Genomic DNA, 19,846 nt, shown 5'->3' on the forward strand with positions numbered 1-19,846 from the left:
TGCATCCTCAAATTTTTAAAGTGTTTATGAAAATGTCAGAAGATGAAGCTTTTGTTTTAAGGTAACATGAAAAAGGCATACACAGCAAAATACTGCACAGTAGATACTTTTGACACAAGGTTAGTATTATTGTTGCACAACTAAGACAGCCTAAATGCACGCATCATAAATTAGGAACAAAAACATGCTATTAAGACAGCAAATTAACAGAAATGAATGGGTGTTAGAAATGGGGCTCTCTAGTTGGCAGAGGTAAGTACCTTTGTCCAAATAGGGACCCTAGCTTCTAGTCAGGGTAAGGGGATACACACTTTAGATAACCCCTGCTCGGTCTCTTGGTAGCTTGGCACGAGCAGACAGGCTTATCCCAAAGGCAATGTGTTCAGTATTTGTACAAACACTCACAGTAACACAGTGAAAACACCACAAATGGACACCACAACAGTTTAGAAAAAGATAGTTTCTTTATCTAAACAAGACGAACACAAAAAAATCCAAAATATACAGTTAAAAATATGACTTTCAAAAGGTTTCAAGAACTTGGACAGTAGAAATCTATAGATGCGTGACTTTTCACCAAAGTACGTCTAGATGCGTCAAAGTTCCAAAGCCAAACAGCATCAGCGTCGCAAAACAAATAGATGCCACAGTCCTGAGACCTTGGGGAGGCGATGCACAGTTCTGCGACATGCAGAGGACGAATAGCGTCGAATCCGGTCTGTATGAGGAGTGATGCGTCAATTCTTCGTGACGGTTCTGGTTTGCAAGTGATGCGCCAGGAAAGCGTGCCGCACAGGTACGATGCAAGGAAATCTGGGATGCGGAGGCGATCGATGAGGAGGCGTCGAGCAACGCTGCGTCGATCCTCTTCAGCCGCGATCCCCCGCTGTGTTGATTTTAGCATTTCTTCACATTTCTTCCTTCTTTCAGGTCCCAAACAGTAGCAACAACCTTCAGAGGCCCAAAACTGGCACAGGCACCTCCATACTGGTCAGAACTCTGAACAGCAGAGTTCAGGGGAGCTGGGGATGAAGTCTTTGTGTCCCTGAGACTTCTGAACAGGAGCCAGCTCACTTCAGGCCCATGGAGATCTCCTTCAAGCAGGGGACACAGCACACAGCAAAGTCCTTCTCCTTTCCTTGGCAGAAACAACAACTGCATACCAATCCCCAGACACACAGCAAGGGCAGTACTTCTCCTCAGTATCTCCAGCTCTTCTCCTTGGCAAAGGTTCCTTTTGAATTCCAGGAATGAGCTAAAGTCCGGGGTTTTAGGTCTGATACACCAAAATGTCTTTGTTCTCTTTGTGCAAGGGGTTTTGAGCCCAGTGACAACCAGTTCTGGGGGGCACTCTGCAAGCACACAACATTAAGTGTGAGCATTTGCTCCAGACACACCACAGGAGGGCTAAGCCAGCATTGTGGAAGGCAGGCACAGCCCTTTTCAGGCACCGGTGCTACTCCTCCCACCACTCCAAATGTAGATCAGGCCTATTCAGCCTAGTGCAGACTCATCCAGACTCCTGGAGCCACTGCACTTCCCCAGCCCCTGGCACTCCAAGGCCAGGCAGTTAATCCACAAACAGGCAGAGGCACACAAGGTGGTTGAATAAGAAAACAGCCACTTTCTAAAAGTGGTATTTCCAAACACACAATTTAAAAATCATCTTTACTAAAATATGTGTTATTAAATCCTGAGTTCAGGGACACCAAAACCAATTTTTCTATCTCCATTTTTCTATCCTATGGGAATATTTGCTTGTAAAATGTTACAAAGCAGTCCCCATTCTGTCCTACGTGACAAGATCGCCGTATAATAGTGAAAAACGAAATTGGCAGTATTTCACTATTGGGCATGTTACACACACCAGTATATACCCTACCTTTCACATACACCGCACCCTGCCCAGGAGGGTACCTTGTGCCTAGCATAGGGGTGCAAAAGGGATAGTTAGGGCCTGGTAAGTGGGTGCACTTGCCAAGTCGACATGGCAGTTAAACTGCGCACAGGCACCGCAGTAGCAGGCCTGAGACATCTTTTCAGGGCTACGCATGTGGGTGGCACAACCAGTGCTGCAGGCCCACTAGTAGCATTTGATTTAGCAGCTCTGGCACACTCAGTGCACTTTACTAGGGACCTACTGGTAAAACAAATATGCCAATCATGGATAACCAATCACAATAACAATTTACATAGAGAGTATATGCACTTTAGCACTGATCAGCAGTGGTAAAGTGCCCAGAGTCCTATAGCCAACAAACAGGTCAGGAAAAAATAGGAGGAAGTTGCAAAATGTTTGGGGATAACCCTGCAAAAAGGGCCATTTCCAACAATGGGTGAGCAATTTCAAAATAGCACTGTCTCACTATGATAGGCCAAGACATTCAAAAAGCACAAACTCAATGAACAAATAAGTTATAAATGATGAATTTAAATATGGTGTCAGCAAGTTGGATTAATCAAAGAACATGGTTCTCAATTTCATGTTACACGTAATGACATATCTTCAGTCTAAATGACGGACTACTTGATGTCCTACAACCAAAAATGTAATGGGATTATAAATGGAACAATGCTACCATCCATCAAACGTAGAAGGCCAAATGTTGAAAGTTCATCAAGACCTTGACAAACTTGGAAGAAAAGCACATGAAAGCTAAAGGGGGCTGACCCAGAGTCCATTTTCTCAGTACTTGTTATTGTACCGTTTTCTTAAAGAGCTGATGGCATAAGGTATTTTAAACAGCTAATGTAAGTAACTAGACCTGTTAAAGAGGGGAAGGTATCAGAGCAGTTTGTGGAACGGTATGAGGCAAACAGATGGCGATATTGTAAGACTTCTCTTACTCAAATGTGGACGAAATTGGAAACAGTAAAAAATCATTAGGATTAGACTAAGATCCAATTGTCCTTTTAAGGTTACGACATGAGGAAAATTCCCTAGAAAGGTTGGAGAGGTAACACTTATTGTTAGACAAAAGGACCAAAGCAGCAGACCTGGTCATGCACAACGATTCATTTGTTTCCCAATTAATGGTGGTGCAAACACTTCTAACATCCGCTGCCGTAGGATGCGTAATTTACAAGAATATTGAAACAGAAAAAGAAGGTGCACTCTAAGAAAAATCAGTGTCCGGAGTTGCTTTTTTGTATAAATTCTTCTTTATTTTGAATTTCTTTCAAACATCAAAGGCACAGCCAACGCGTTTCGTTCCACTCTTTGCCTTTTGGAACTTCGTCAGGGCAATAGACAATAAACTTGAGACTTCAAAGCAGTGAAATTCGGACTGCCACATAGTTCCACATATTACGCTGTGTAGGCCGGACGTGCGTTCTCATAAATAAGGATAGCGTGTATCAGCCTGTGGTTCCTGGGGTGATCTTGTGTTTCACACAGGAAGATTGAGAACCCGTTTACAAATAGTGCCAGCCTCTATTCGTTTTACAAACGTCGATGTTCCCCGAAATAAAGTCACAGACCAAGTGCTTGTGAGCAGTACCGGAAATTTGATGTACAACGTGCCGAACCCGTTTTCAAATAGTGCCAGCTTGTATTCGTTTTTCAAACTTCGAGGTTCCCCGAAATAAAGTCACAGACCAAGTCTGAACGCCGCACACGCCGAGGGTCTGAGAGCCGACACCCTATCACAGGTTCGGCACGTTGTACTGAAAATTCTGGTACTGCTCACAAGCACTTGGTATGTGACTTTATTTCGGGGAACCTCGAAGTTTGAAAAACGAATACAAGCTGGCACTATTTGAAAACGGGTTCGGCACGTTGTACATCAAATTTCCGGTACTGCTCACAAGCACTTGGTCTGTGACTTTATTTCGGGGAACATCGACGTTTGTAAAACGAATAGAGGCTGGCACTATTTGTAAACGGGTTCTCAATCTTCCTGTGTGAAACACAAGATCACCCCAGGAACCACAGGCTGATACACGCTATCCTTATTTATGAGAACGCACGTCCGGCCTACACAGCGTAATATGTGGAACTATGTGGCAGTCCGAATTTCACTGCTTTGAAGTCTCAAGTTTATTGTCTATTGCCCTGACGAAGTTCCAAAAGGCAAAGAGTGGAACGAAACGCGTTGGCTGTGCCTTTGATGTTTGAAAGAAATTCAAAATAAAGAAGAATTTATACAAAAAAGCAACTCCGGAAACTGATTTTTCTTAGAGTGCACCTTCTTTTTCTGTAACACTTATTGTGGTTGGAATTATCCGGGTGTCTTCTGATCTGAGAAGTTTGGTTGTTGAGCAGTATGGGGAGAAAGAGATCATCCAATGTTGATATATTATACTAAAACGAGGCATATTTGCAACATAGTAATTCCACTACTCTTATTAAGCAGTAAGTTTGAATCCCTGTGCAAAAAGAAGTTTGCAATGGATAAGAAGTCCACAAGTGCACTAAATTCTGGAATTTGGTGAATAAAACACTGGTTCTAAATGTAATTCCTAAATTTCCAGAGGAACCCTATAGTAGGAGATAATGACTGGACCACTATGGAGTAAATACATCACCCTTTAAGCCCAACTCTTATTCCTTAAACTACATTTAATTTAACACATTGGATGCCAACTTTGTATCAATGAAAGTTGGTATAATCGTTGAAAGGAATCCAGATCCACTTTGTTGGAAATCCTGCTATTCAATGAATAGACGTGCTGCTTAACAATGTATTTAACAGCGAATGTCTGCATTTAAAAAAAAAAAAGCTGCCATTATGCAGAAAAATGAGAAACACAGCAAAAAAGTGTAAATGTTCCAGATATGATCTTGTACTTCACAGCAATAATCCTGCATATGCTGGGGATAAATATTTTTCATTGCTGTATGTGAGAAGCTATTTACAAAAAATTGTATAATAAAAATGCATGAAGTTATTAAATCAGTCATTTTTTAAACTGCTGAAATATGGCACATTTTATTTCTGTGACTTTACCTTTAACAGTAAGATTAAAACATCCTAGACGGTCCCCAGACAGCGAGTCGGCTCCACACTGCAAAACCACAGCACTGGGCTGGTACATCTCCATCACTTTGGAAATAATCTTTAATGAAAAATGATCACGCGTTAATATTTATAAAAAGCAAGTCCGAAAATATTTTTGGGGAGATGCATTACTCACTGGCTTGAAAATCTGCCCGTAAGACTCATCATCAATGCCATCCCTCATTGGAAAATTCACTGCATAATATTTGCCCTTTCCAGCACCAATGTCCTGTAAAGACAACATTTAAAAAGAAGCATCAGAAAAAGAAAATTACATTTCACATCAAAGAAACTCACTACCTCTGCCAAATACACCAAAAAGAAACTCGAAACCACTATGAAATACACAACACATACATATTTTATAAGAGATAGTTTGTGCAACATATCACTACAAGTATGTGAGCACAACTTGCTACAAAGGCGTCTACTAGGCAAGAAAGAAAGAAATCAGAAATGGCTTTCAGATTAGATTGCTAGCTAAAAAGGCATGTTACATGCAAATCTGGATATTATCATCACTGTCCCTAGAGATTCACTTGTCACCTCTCAGATAATGAGCAATAATCGCGTGTTACAAATTCTAAAGTGCAGCATGGTCTGGTCAAGCAATTTGGGCCAGATTATTTTTAGACCAGAAGCACAAAAACGTATAGTCCTTTACGTATGCTGGCACAGCTGACCTAAAAACTTTGGAGTAATGCCCTGAGATATCGCCAGTGGTGTACAAGCCTAAGGTAACTTTCCCATCACATACCTAGAAATATAGATAATGTTCTCCAGAGCACCATCTCATTTGTTTTTAATGGGGACTGTAAGAATGGTAATTATTAAAATGACCAAAATGGACGGTACTTCTTTCACTGATCATCAATATAAATGTTTTCCACCAGAATAACAGGAAGATACAAATAAGTGAAGGACAATGTAATCTCAGCTGGTGGAATAGTTCCCGCAGAGCAGGATACAAATCTGCGCAAATTAGATTTTCTTCCTGTACGTGCACTGCATCATTCATTTTAATAGCAGAAATTGGCAAAATGTGTTTCTACTGACGAGGCTTGAATTCCATGCCCTATTCTATGTAATAACTATGCACAAGCTCAGTTCGCATACTATTGGTGTCATTCAATCCCTGTTATGCAACATATGGTGGTGGGGGTGGACATAGCGGACCCAACACCCCTAAAGACAATCCTTAACCAGACAACATCTAGAAACCCCAAAGGACATCAACCCAGTTCCTTGCATAACACACCCTTGGGAATTCCTAGCCAAATACACTTGAGCGCCCCAATTATATTTCCCTTGCATGTCACCGAGCAACAATCCAGCATTTCCTTGTACTATGGAACCTAAAGCAGTTCAGCAGCTCGGAAACAAAGGCATCACCACATGGAGAAACTATTCAGTAATGGCACACTCATTTCAGTGCATGCATTTTTCCCTCCCACCACTCTTAACAAGTAGAAACAAATGTGAGGCCTTCCAGCTAGAGCCCACAGAGCTCTCAACTGCCATACCTTATTGTTGCCACTAGTCCTAAGTAACTAGTATCCAAAACAAAGAATATCGCTTAAAAAGAAACCAGGTTTGGTGTTAGAAATGGATAGGAGAATCAAAATACACAGCTATCATATGAAAAGTGGCAGTTTTGTAGTGCAAAGATGAGACCGGTATCCATAAATAGTCGACATCATGCAATATATTTTATATTTCTTCATAGAGTGTATTACACCCTGGCTAGTTTAAAACAACTGAAGCAGACTGTAGTTGCTGTGCTTGCTCCAATCCATACACCTGGCGTGGAGCTGTTCACGAGTCTTTTGGGCATAGTTATTGTCTGACCTATCACTTATGATTGATAAAAGGAAAGTCCCAGAAACTCTCATAGTGCTTTTGGGTTAGGTCTATAATGCCCCCAAGTCAGACTGCAGCTACACGGATATAGCCTTGTTATTGGCAAAGAGGCATGTTGCCATCCATTGGGGCAGATGTCCACTGACAAAAATTATGCATTGGCTTAGAAACTTTATATATATATTAGTGAGTAATGTTTTATTAAGGTGCTCCTTTGGTGATCATTGCAACAATCTCCAAAAACTATTTTTAAAGTTACATTTCACAGTAAGCATAGCCGAAAACTTGGCTCAAGGTATCAGGTTAGCTTTTATGAAAGCAAAGGGGAAACAGTAGAAGGTCTTCACACTTGAAAATTTTCCAAAAATGTCTGTTCAAGATTTCAGTCAACTCTTAAATAAGAAGTAGAAGCACTTTAAATTTCGTAACGGGTTTCTATGCACAAGAAACATTTGGTTACACACCACTCAATACAAACAGGAAAAAACTGAAACAAATGCAATCTCACCCGCAAGTCTCCAGTTCCTGGAAAGTATTCGCCGTACTTGTGGAATGATACAGTCATAACGCGATCTGTTGTATAAAAGGCTTCTTCGACACCATCCCCATGATGAATATCAATGTCTATGTACAGTACTCGCTGGTGATACCTGAAATTGCAAAGTGGTATGCAAGTCTGCTATTTTTACACAAAATTGGTTTATATAACCTAAAAGCTTTAAGATGCAAAACTGGAGAAACAGATTTAGGGCTTGAATCACAAAGCTCAGTAGGATAGCTCCTCCTCTAGGGTTCTTCAAAGGCTGGAGTAGATATCGGATATTTACTCGCAATGAATCTGAGGAATATTCCTGAAACTCTATGATAGCCCTAAATTTTCAGTAGCACTCAGATTTGCAAAAAGTGTAATCACCCAGATTTGCACCATGTGGAAATTCGACAATAAGTAAATGACGGAAGAATACGCAATAGAACACATTTATGTTTTCTCCACAGAGGACAGGTTTTTCACTCACACATGTATATTGTGGGTATTTACTCTTTGTAGACACTAAACCCCTAAACGGGCCACATTTCTGCTATTTGCACTCATAAATCAAGTATTTTGTCCATACTGGCAGGTTTATTTATTCGTTAGAGAAAAGTAAAATACTACAATTTAACCGTTCTTGATTGTATGAATAGGACTACAGAACTCACTCTTTAATTGCTTTTTTTGTGGACACCATACAAAATTGTGGCTTAAATCCTTAGCCTTCAAGAATTTCATTAAGTTTAAAAAAAGATAGTGTGACCTCGAACGTTTCAATGTGTACCTTAGCCATGCTAACATGTTTTCGGGTGGATGATCTCCTTTTAGCAGAATTTGATAATTTGGTTACATACTGCCAAACAGGAGCATCATCCTGTAGAGAAAGAAAACATCTCACTTGCCATTTGGAACTCAACCAAATGAGAATGCACTGGAAAAGAAAATGTTACAGTCATATACTGAATGTGGAGAGAGGGTGGTGCGGATTAACAGCTAGAGCAGTCAACTCTGAAACTGGGGAAACAGGTTCCAGTCTGGCAGGAGCCTCCAACATCTTGTGGGCAAATCACTTAATCTCCCCTCACCTACAAATGAATGCGTCAGTCTATAATGCAACTGGTGCTCATGTAAAGAGCTACGATACCTTGAGGTCGAGTTTTCCCTATATAAAACTACAAAAAATAGTTTTGTAGACCCGATCCTTCTTACAATGGGCAAACTATCCATGAGGACACAAGATGTACCACTCTAAATTTGAACCAATACACCTTCTTCGGAGTTGATTTAATGCCCAACTGTTAGCAATTGGAATTAAAACACAATTGCACGACAGTCTTGGAATTACTACAGTGATTTAAATCTGCAAAGTTCATAAACACTCACAAATTAAAAAGAATTCAGGCACTTCGTCCTTTGGTAGTTAGCCTGGAGAACACTTGTGAGCCTCCTGTGTATCTCAATGTATCACACAGTCAATCAAAGCCAGTTGATCAGAGTCAACAAGGAACACAATCCAAGCAAATGTGAAAAGAGGTCTAATCTAGTCCACTTAAGGCGCAGAGTGGAGTGGCGCAGAGTGGAGTGGAGCAGAGTAGAGTGGCGCAGAGTAGAGTGCAGTGGTGAGGAGTAGATTAAAGTGGCGTACAGTGAATTGGCATAGAGTGCACGGGCATAGAATTGAGTGTTGAAGAGTAAAGTGCACTGGCATAGGTTGTACTAGAATAGAGTGAGGCGGCGTAGAGTGCAGTGTTGCAGATTATTGTCGAGTATAGTGGCTTAGAGTGGAGCTGTGTAGAGTAGATTTGTGTGGCCTAGACTGCAGTGCACTGGCATACAGTAAAGTGGTATAGAGTAGAGGCATAGCATGACGTGTCGTGCAGTGGCATTGAGTGGAGTGGAGCAGAGTGCAGTGGCATGGAGTGGTGCAGTGTAGAGTGCAGTGGTGTGGCGTGGTGCAGGTTAGAGTGGAGTGGCGTAACACAGGTTATGCATGGTATGGTAGTGCACTGCCATTACAGACACATTTCCAATTAAAATGACCATTACATTTGCACAGACATACAGTTTAACAAATAAAACTATATAGCGCACAAATAGAAATGTGTGGAAATTGCATCACATAGTGTAATGATTTGTTTGAATCATTTTAAAGTATTTGTTTCCAACACACTGCAGAAATAAGAAACCATTGCTGGATCCTGGGGGTAATATAGAGTTTTTTATCCAGCAAGACTGTCACATAAATCCTCTCACTTTAAAGTCAGAGAAAGCAAAGTAAATACGCGCCATCAGAAGACAGCACCTGATATTTGACCTCAGTGTTTGAAAACACAGCAAACATGACAAGATAAGAAAAAGAAATAAAGGCCAGTTTACAGAAAGGGAGTTAGTGGAAGAATACAGTAAATATGATTTAGGCAATGGGAGGGACAAACGGAACCTGGAGAGCCTGAAGCAAACAAAGACAGCAAATAGAAAGCCAGAAAATGCGAGTTACAAACCACCAAGCCAATGGTGATCAACGGGCAGGATGCCTTCCTAGTTCAACTTTCTGAAAGCCCCAAAGATGTATTCAGCAAACCAGACAGCTGTGCGGTCTGGTAGGCTGCGACCTAAAAAGGTCTGGGAAGTGGTGAAGCATGGGTTTATGTTCAGCTTCAGGTTACCCGGGCAAGTATAGCCACTTTAGGGCTCGAGAAAATCTATTCACCCACTTGCTATGGGGAGCCAGATTTAATCAGGACGAGCTATTTTTAGGGTCTACTCGCCCATCAACAGGTGTTCTACTTCCTCACAAAGTGAATGAGCGATAAAGATGCCTTTAAATTTTGTTATCTTGTCGCATTTGGTCAGCTTTCAGAAACAGAAGTCAAAAGTTGCTTTGTCTTTCTACATTTACGTTTCTTTCTGTGACTGAAGTTAAGAGGATTTTGTAAAGTGAACTGTGTGACAATTGCGCTGTTCAAAGCATGTGAAATTAAAGGCTGTAAGATTTCTGGCTTTTTTTCTAAAACACTGAAATACCTAATAAGTGAACTGTTTAAATATTTCAAATATATTTCACTAGGATCAAAACAAATCGTAACACTCTACTTAGTGATATGCACATTTTAAATATTTTTGCTGAAACCCAATTTCCAAACATTGTTTATACACTATATAGTTTCATCAGTAAAACTGCATGTTAGTGGGAAATTTTTTTGGCCATTTCAATGCGAAATGTGCTATCTGAAAATAACAGTGCACGACCACATCATGCTTTAATACAATATTTATGAAAAGTGAGTTTTTATACATGAACTGTGAAATATTCCTGCCCAGATGACAATGCTATTAGTAACCCAAGAGGCAAGCCAGGGATCATGTGTACCCTATACGTGGGCTCGATTTTTATTATACACAGAGTAAACGTTTACTAAATGAATACTTTATTTTGTACAGCAGCAATAGTGAACTTGCATATTTGAAAATGCTCTATTATGTGATAAAGAAGAAAAAGGCGGCTCCAAAAGACAAAACATTTGTCAAGGATCACACAATTTGAGACCAAGTCAGTGGTCAAGTACATTACAGTTAGGTCGAGTATATTACTCAAGTTACTAGACCTGCGGGTCTAGTAACATTCTTATGATTATCTGAGCCCTGCACTGTGCTTCTCCCTTAGTATTTAGGACTTGTGCAAATGCCAATTTTCTGCTTCTAGAGCTGTTGGTTATTGGGCTTCCTTCAGTTAAAGCATTGGTTGTAGCACCTACACAAGAAGTGATCCAGTCACGTGCAAACGTTCATATGAGCAACCATTTGATCTTCCCCACTAGGAACATGTTTTTGGAAACTATAATACCATTGTTACTTCTTGTGAAATGTGCATCAATAACCGCCAACAAATCCCCTGCCATTCCCTTCTCTGATGCAGAATATTACCCATAACTATGATGCTTTGGAAACTAACTGTTAGAACTCCAAACAATTGACAGGACGCAGAGGAATAGAAGATAACTGTTTAATGACCATCCACTCTCCTCACTGGAGAACACACCAACATTCCACAGGGAGCTTCGGGATGGAAGAGTCCAACAGGGGCAGGGAATGGGGGTGGACGGAATATACCAACAAGGCTAATTGTAACACATCTCCCTTCCTTATAATGAGGACACTCGTAAGAAGGAATGAGAGAGGCTGGTGGTAGGTTGGACGCAACAGCGGAGGACACAAAGGTACCCAGCAAAACACGTTATGATTGCACATTTACAATGTTGTCAAAACTCCACCATTGACCATTTTCGAACTGTACCACATTTTTCAACACTTTAACAATCTTACAAGGAGAGTGAAACTTGCTGAGGGCAGTCCCTAACTTGGTGTTCCTTCTGGCTTGCGCCATGTCTCCCACCTCCCACTTTCGGAACTTCGCTCCATGTTTTTGATCATACCATTGTTTGTATTTGGTTTGATGTTGTCTGACCTTCTCTCCTGCCTCCTCCCAATCTACTTCCCTGACTTCACCCCCATTTAACCAACCGGGATTAAACTTGGTGCATGGTTCCCTCCCACATAAAGACACGGAAGGGGAGACCCCAGTTACTCTATTGGGTGATGTGTGATAAGCCCACAGACATTCCCTCAAAGAGTTTTCAACGTCATGTCCATTGATGGCAGCTAGCTGGATATTTTCCTTAATGACCCTATTTGCTCTCTCCACCAGGCCATTTGCTTTCGGACAATAAAGAGCTGTGGTTTCATGCCTTATGCCTGAAATCTTCAGAAAATCCTGCATCTCCTCAGAGGTGAATTGTACTCCATTGTCAGTTATTAGTGTGGAAGGGATGCCTTCCTCACTGAACACCTCTTTTAGGAATTGAATCACCGATTTGGTAGTGATGCTGTGCACAAATGTTTGTTTGATCCAGTGTGAAGTATAAATCGATCAGAACCAACAAGAATCTTTTCTTCACAGCCTGATTCTGCATTGGTCCAATGATGTCCATTGCCAACTTGCTCCATGGCTTGGTCGGAACACTTACTGGAGACAACGGAGACTTGTGTATCACTTTAGATTTATCACTTTTTTCACATGCTCCACATTCTTTTACTACCTCTTCCGTCATGTCATCCATTTTAGGGAACCAGAAATTAGTTCTTATTCTTGCCTTAGTAGCACTGCGTCCAAGGTGGCCTTCATGCGCCAAGTCAATGACTCTCTTTCGTAATTCTTTGGGAGGTATCACTCTTTTATTGCGATAAACTTTTCCTCCAATGATACTTAATTCATCTCAGACTTCCCAACATTTTTCCACTTCTGCTCCAACATCTTTCTTCTTGTTTGGCCATCCATTCTTGACATGCTCTTTTAGGACACTGAGCTCATTGTCCTTCTTCATTCGTCTTCCCTTTTCCGTGATGGCAGGAAAATCCATCATCATTATAGGACTGTCCAGAGCTTCCTCAGGTACACCTTCCTCTGGTAAGGGAGATCTAGAAAGGAAATCTGCAATGGTATTTTCCTTGCCCGGCACATGTTCAATCTTGAAATTGAAATGTTCCAACCCTAGAATCCATCTGCTGATGCGTGGGGTGCAATTCTCCAGGCCTTTCACCGAGAAAATATATGTGAGGGGCTTGTGATCTGTCCGTATTGTGAACCTCAAACCCCATAGAAAAAACGTAAAATGCCTGACTGCCCAAAAACACGCCAAGGCTTCTCGTTCGATTACCGAATAGTTCTTTTCTGGTGGAGAGAGGCTCCTGGACGCATAGGCAATAATCTTTTCTTCACTACCGTTTTTCTGAACTAGAGTAGCACCCAGCCCATAGTTTGAGGCATCAGTTGCAAGAATGGTTTTCTTAGTAGCATCAAATGTCCCGAGGGCTGGGGAGTTGATTGAATTTTCCTTCAAGGCATTAGCAACGGCCTCCTGCTCCTCGTTCCACACGAACTGCTTGTTTTTCTTTAACATCTCTCTCATGGGTTCACACTTAGCGGCAAAATTATCCACATACTTTGACATGTATTCCATGAGTCCCAAAAAGGACTTGAGCTCATCCTTGTTTCTTGGGTTGGGAGCTTCCTTTACTGCTTGGATCAAACTGCTCTTTGGCCTAAATCCTTCTTCCGAGATCGAATGGCCCAAGTATTCGACTTGTTGTACTTTTATTTTACACTTTTCCTTCTTCACTGTTAGGCCGGCGTCAGTGAGTCTTTGAAAGACCTGCCTCAAAACTCCATCGTGTTCTTCTGAATTTTTTCCATAGACCAATATATCATCTTGGAAGCACATAGTGTGTTCCACACCTTCCAGGATCTTCTGCATAGCTCTTTGGAAAATTGCAGCAGCCGATGCAAGGCCAAACGGCATCCTTTTGAACATGAATGCTCCGAAAGGCGTGATAAACGCCGTGAGTGGCCTCGAATCTGGATGTAATTCGATCTGGTGGTACGCCATGGATAGATCTATTACGCTGAAGTACCTTGCAGGGCCCATGGTGCTTAGCATTTCATTTATTACTGGCAAGGGATGCCTTTCTACCCAAATACAGTCATTTAGATTGCGCAAGTCCACACAGAGGCGGATGCCTTCTCCATTGGATTTGGCCGCAAGAACTATCGGAGCCAACCACTCGGAACAGTCTATGGGTTGAATTATATCCAAGTCACATAACTTGCGCAGCTCATTTTCTAGAGGCTCTTTCAGTTTAAAAGGTACAGTGCGCAGGCTGTGCACCACAGGTTTAGCATTATGCTTTAATTTAATTCTATGCTGAAAATTGTGCAGACATCCCAGTTCCTCTTTGAACAGCTGTTTGAATTCATCACAAATCTTTTCCCCCCCGGAAACTTCTCTGTGAGTAAAACTTGTTCAGCACTATTAGGGTCCAGTATGATTCCCAACTCCTTTTGATGTACCCATCCTAAAAGATTAGAACCTGACTTCACTACATATACAGTCCCATAGGTTTTCCTATCCTTGAATTGTAGCTGCACATCCTTCATGCCCAAAAGAGGAATATTACCCTTGTTGTATCCTGAGGGGGCAATATCTGGGGTTTTCAGCTCGCTAATCTTATTCTTGCCCGTGGACACATAATCATCCTTGTTTATTAAAGTGAACGGAGAACAGGAATCTGCAAACATTTCAATTTGATCATCATTAATTAATACATCGCATTTTGGATAAATAGAATTCACAGTGTCGCTATCTTTTACTTGCAAAATAATTTTTTTCACTTTTTGTTCAATGCATTTCACTTCTCTACTAGTGGCCCTTTCTGTATTCTTTTCTTGGTCTCTGGTGTGTAAATCTCCATCCCGACACACCCTGGCAAAATGCCCTCTCCTATTGCATTTCTTACAAGTGACATACCTGGCTGGGCATTGGAAATAGGTGGCAAAATGGTTGTTGCTACCACACCGGTAACACTTGGGACCCTTCTCTCTGTAATCTATCTTGGTGTTGGCATTCTCCTTAAACTTCATCTTATACACATCATTCCTGTCTTCTCCATTATCAACAGTAGCCACTACCTCCCCATCAGGCTTCATTTCTTTTACGCACTTTGCTGTGTGTTCTACTGATTTGGCTATTTCAATAGCTTCCCTGAGCCCTGGATTTTTTGCCAACAGTTTCTCCTGGATGCGCGGATTATTCGTGCACCTCACCAATTGATCTCTTATTAAAGAGTCTGTGAGGTCACCAAACTCACATAACTGTGTTTGTCCCCACAACACTGCAATATAATTTTGTACTGACTCCTGTTTTCCTTGACACCTTTTAAAAAATTTGTGGCGCTCTAGAACCACATTGATTCTATCCCCAAAATGCTTTTCTAATTTCTCCATGGCCTGCACATACACATCAACCTCTCCAACAGCATTTCCATCCTGCTCTGGCACAGGTAGGGATTCATACACCTTACGCCCTTGTACACCCAAATTATGCAATAAAATATGTTGTTTTCTTACTGAATTAAACCTCTGCCCACCTATGGCTATAAGATACGACTCAAAAAGTTTCACCCATTCTTTGCAGCTAATCTCGGGTTCCCCTATATCATTAAGGAAGGGTGGGGTTTGATTCATGCTTGCTGCTGCCATTTTGAAAGGAAAAAGAGAAAAGGTGACACTGAAACAGATAACCAGGAAGGACAGAATAACCCTTATAATTACAGTACTACACAGCTTTAACTGGTATGGCTTCTCTAGTACATGAACATTTTCCAGCAGCACCCAGTTTTACTATAATGATGCAAAAAAAAAAACGCTGCACACTTAAAGTTACTGTGGTTATAGGTGTGGGACCACTCAAATCCGCGTAGCATAAACGGTCTGTCAATGGCTTCCCGTTTCACCAGTTTCTTACTTGTATTCCTTCTCACCCGACTCCGCTTGTAAGACTTTAGATAAAGTTCACTATACGGAACCTCAAACTAACTGGAGATGCCGCTCCTTTGCTTCTGGTGCGCCGGCCGGAATAGAAAAACACCGGATACAGCTGATCCTCTGAGGCGAGTGAGGGAAAATAAGCGGCCCTTAGCTCCTGATGCGCACGTAAAAAAAAAATTTCATCCGGAAACCACTCGACAAACCCGGCGATCAGCTTCTTGCCGGCTGACAATGAGATTGGACGCAGGCGCCAACCCGAGACACTTCCCGTCTCCACCTGACAGGAAATCTTGTCGAGCACAGGAAATCGCTCGCTGAGGAGATTGAGCGCAGGCGCCAACCCAGGTCACTTGCCGTCTGCACCTGACAGGAAACTTAATCGTAGCACCAGGAAATTGCTCGCTGACACCCCACTGCAGATCCACGTAACAGACGGCACTCCTTCATATATTCACACACCACGATACTCCCGCAACAGAGCAGGTATGTGTGGGGCTAGCGGTGCATAAAAAGGTTGTTTCTTCCTCACGGCACGTCACGCGATGCACACACCACAGGGACAGGCTTCCTTCTCTCATTCACTGTATTACTAGTTTGTTGGTTATCATCCGAAAGCCATTTCTTACGTCCTTATAACAGTAGCTCTTGCTCTCAGGCTGTACTGCAAGCCTTACCCGGTTCAAAGGCATGAACAACAATATGCCTCACACGATCTAAACTGCACTCGCTCCTTCTGGCAAAACACAGGAAGTCCAGGTACGTGATAATTGCTATACGACCTTCTTCACGTGTGGAGAGAGCACTCAAAGGTGAGATGGCCAATACTGCCCCCTGCGCAGTTCCGTCGCCAGTGTTAGAATTCCAAACAATTGACAGGACGCAGAGGAATAGAAGATAACTGTTTAATGACCATCCACTCTCCTCACTGGAGAACACACCAACATTCCACAGGGAGCTTCAGGATGGAAGAGTCCAACAGGGGCAGGGAATGGGGGTGGACGGAATATACCAACAAGGCTAATTGTAACACTAACCTCAATGGAGAATTCCCCAAACTGGCAAATAGGATGATGTTTACGGACTAACTAAAGAAACCTATAAAGAGTGTTTATACTGCTAGATTCGTGCAACCAAAATAAAATGTATCTAGAAATGCATTTTAAATCTCAGTAATATCTTGTCTCACGACCACCTATTCTACAGCTCAAATTTGAAAGGGCCTCATTGACAGAATCAAGGGCCTTCCCAGGGAGCATAGTTCAGCTCAGAGGTAGTGTTGAACTCAACAATTCTGTAAAAGAACACTGATCAGAAGAAAAAAAAAGCAAATTGGCAAGATTGAAGGAAAGGGTATAAAGACCAGTCAAAGTGGCATTTTATAACCACATTAGATAGGGCACACAAATAGTCATGTGTTTTATAAGCCCAATGTCAGACAGATGACATTTATACAAATAGATAGGAATAGAACTCCATTACAGATACTTGGAGAGAAGGAAATCTGTCTTCTAGCGTATAATAATTTCTAAATATTTAGGTAGGTAGCATCATTCTTTAAAATATAACAGTTTTCACACAGCCATTATTTTTTGTCATGTTCTTAAAAGCTGACGAAGGGCATGCTTAAAGCATGAGAGGCTGCTGAATAAAATATGTTAAATTATTTCTAGGGATAAGTGTGCAGTGTCTACGGGGATGCCTGCAACAAAGGAGACACATGAGCTTTGGTACTTAATTTTGACACTCAAGTTGGAAGTGGTGCAGGAGTAATGTGGCTTAATGGCTGCCTATCACAGTTAGCTAGTAAGTAGGACCTGCTTTGTCTCCTTGAAGATAACCCTCTCTCAGCACGATCAGCAGTAATTTCCTAAATCCAGCATCTGAAGTTGGTTTCGCTCTATAACCTGTCCAGTTGAACAAGAGGTATTCAGGGTTACCTTGCAAAGAACCAAAGTGGTTTCCAAGGTTTCCCATTGCGAGAAAAGATGGGTTGAGAGTTGATGGGGAAGGTGGTGCAAAAATTTGTCTCTCTAATGGAAGAGAACAAAGGGAAAACATCCACAGTATTCTTTATCAAACTATCAATTTTGGAGACAACCTAGCTTGTGGTGTATTATCTCAAAGCTTTGCAACAGTAGCAAGGTTCGATCCATTTTAGTGGATCCTTCAATTGTGTCAGTTCAATCCAGTGGTTTGTTTTTTTACTCCCCCCCCCTTTTTTTAAATTTTATTTTCAACATCAGAATTACAAATCTATAATACGTTGCCAGAGAAAACAGAAACAAAAAAACAATCTTACAATTCAGAAGACATTATCGTCAAGTTTAAAACAAATAAAGCATTTTTTCCAAAAACACAAAGAGCTTTAGACTGGGAGGAGTCAGTTGGAAAAGTGAGAAAAATTGATCTCGAAAAACAATAGAAAACAGTCATTAAGAATTATTATATAGGCTGGAGGAGCCAAGTTGGCGATCGGGATGGCTGCATAACCGCTTGGCTCCGTGAGCCCTCCCGCCCCGCACATATATCCTGGCGATAAACCTGAGTAGTATTTGCTTATTTAAAGTAGGTGAAGGAAAGCAATCACTTACCATCTGCTTTTGAGGCTCCACCACGCAGTAGACCCGCAGAACTGTCCCCGTCTCTTTGGCGGCCTTCGAGGTGTTGAGGCCAGGATCTCGAGTGCGGAGGGTGTCCGGCCGTGATTGCAACACCAGCGGCCTCTGGTTGCGATGGGAAGCCGGTCGGAGAGAACCTGAGAGTTGCGAGCCGGAAGAGATGATACCAACCCACTCCCAATAGTGGGTTGCCCTGCGGGAGGTGCGCCATAGCTGGGACGGAGAGAGTCCATGATGCCCAGTTCCCCTTCGGTGTGATGCCCGGTTATGCTAACAGCCCTCCCTGGGAGCCGGTGGGTGACTCCCGGGCAGCAGGGAGCTTGTTTAGCCTTTTGGTGCCTCTCCTTTCTGCTGCCTGCCCTAACTATTGAGATCCCGCTGTGGATCCTGCTGACTCCGGGGGTCGGACCCGCTCCTGAGGTGCGGTGGAGGGGAAAGAGAACGTGACGGCTGAAATGACGGATGCTACTATCCCGTGCACCCCTCACCCGGGCAGAGACACTGGTGCACAGGAGAATCCCGGGGTCTGGCTATGTGAGAAACCGCCCATGCCCAAACAAATATTGGCTGCACTAACAACCCTGCAGACAGCCCTGATCAGGGAGGCCCGAGATTTGGGACAAAGGATGGCCGCCATTGTTGTCCCGCTATCTTGTGACGATGCGGATCGCTCTCAAGGAGGCGCCGATGTGTCTGCCTCTGCTTCATCAACGTGTTCCCCAGATGAGTCTCCATTCTTAGAGACGTGGATAGATTTGGTTCATGAGCTTACTGTGGATGCCCCTGTGGCGCATGTGACTGTCTCACCGGGGTCTTTCTCTGATCGGCAAGTGGAGGAACAGCATTGATACACGGCTTGGGCGGCCCCGTTGGGGTTCTGGCGCTTCCCGCATCGTGTGTTTCCCTTTCCGTGTCTGGCGGGACTGTGTTCGGACTCGAGACTGTTGGCGGTGTTGACATTGTTCCGATCTGACTTCCGCATTGCATCATGGGCGAAATTTCGGTGGCTGGGATCTTATGGAGCGGCGACACTGCCTGACCCTCCCGGTGTAAATCGGACCCTTTGTGCTACTTTGAATCCCGTTTGAGGGATGGTTCAACGTTGGTGCTATTGACAAACGAGGCCAGGGGTGAATTCACTCATGGCTGCTTGATGGTGATTTGAGGGGCGCTTAGCGGGGATGTCATTGCTTGCGTTATACGTGATTGCTGCTATCTGTACTTCTTCTACTATTACTGTTTATACGATTTTTGCACGCGGAGGTGGGAGGGGCCGGACAACCAGATCGATGGCCCTTCTCCTGTATTTTTTCTCTTCTTTTTCTCTTTTTCTTCTCTGTATTTCGGGCCTCTTATTTAGGGCGACAGGCACGCTGCTGGGGGGGTAGGCCATAGCCTTTTGCAGGGGTGCAGGGTTGAGGGTTGGGGGATGGGTTTGTTATTTTGTTCTCTCTTT

The 19,846-nt window shown here is 42.6% G+C and overlaps 1 protein-coding gene across 1 annotated transcript in view; it reads right to left on the reverse strand.

The window, feature by feature from the left end:
* Positions 1–19,846, reverse strand: part of HDAC2 (histone deacetylase 2) — a 149,625-nt gene that overhangs the window by 49,388 nt on the left and 80,391 nt on the right. Inside the window, exons 6-8 of the mRNA XM_078648570.1 lie at positions 7,369–7,510; positions 5,137–5,229; positions 4,950–5,058 (exon numbers count right to left, since the gene is read on the reverse strand). Coding sequence (XP_078504696.1) covers positions 4,950–5,058; positions 5,137–5,229; positions 7,369–7,510 — 344 coding nt within the window. The remainder of the gene's footprint in view (positions 1–4,949; positions 5,059–5,136; positions 5,230–7,368; positions 7,511–19,846) is intronic.

This window comes from Lissotriton helveticus, chromosome 6 (genome assembly GCF_964261635.1).
Source record: "Lissotriton helveticus chromosome 6, aLisHel1.1, whole genome shotgun sequence".
NCBI classification, from domain to species: domain Eukaryota; kingdom Metazoa; phylum Chordata; class Amphibia; order Caudata; family Salamandridae; genus Lissotriton; species Lissotriton helveticus.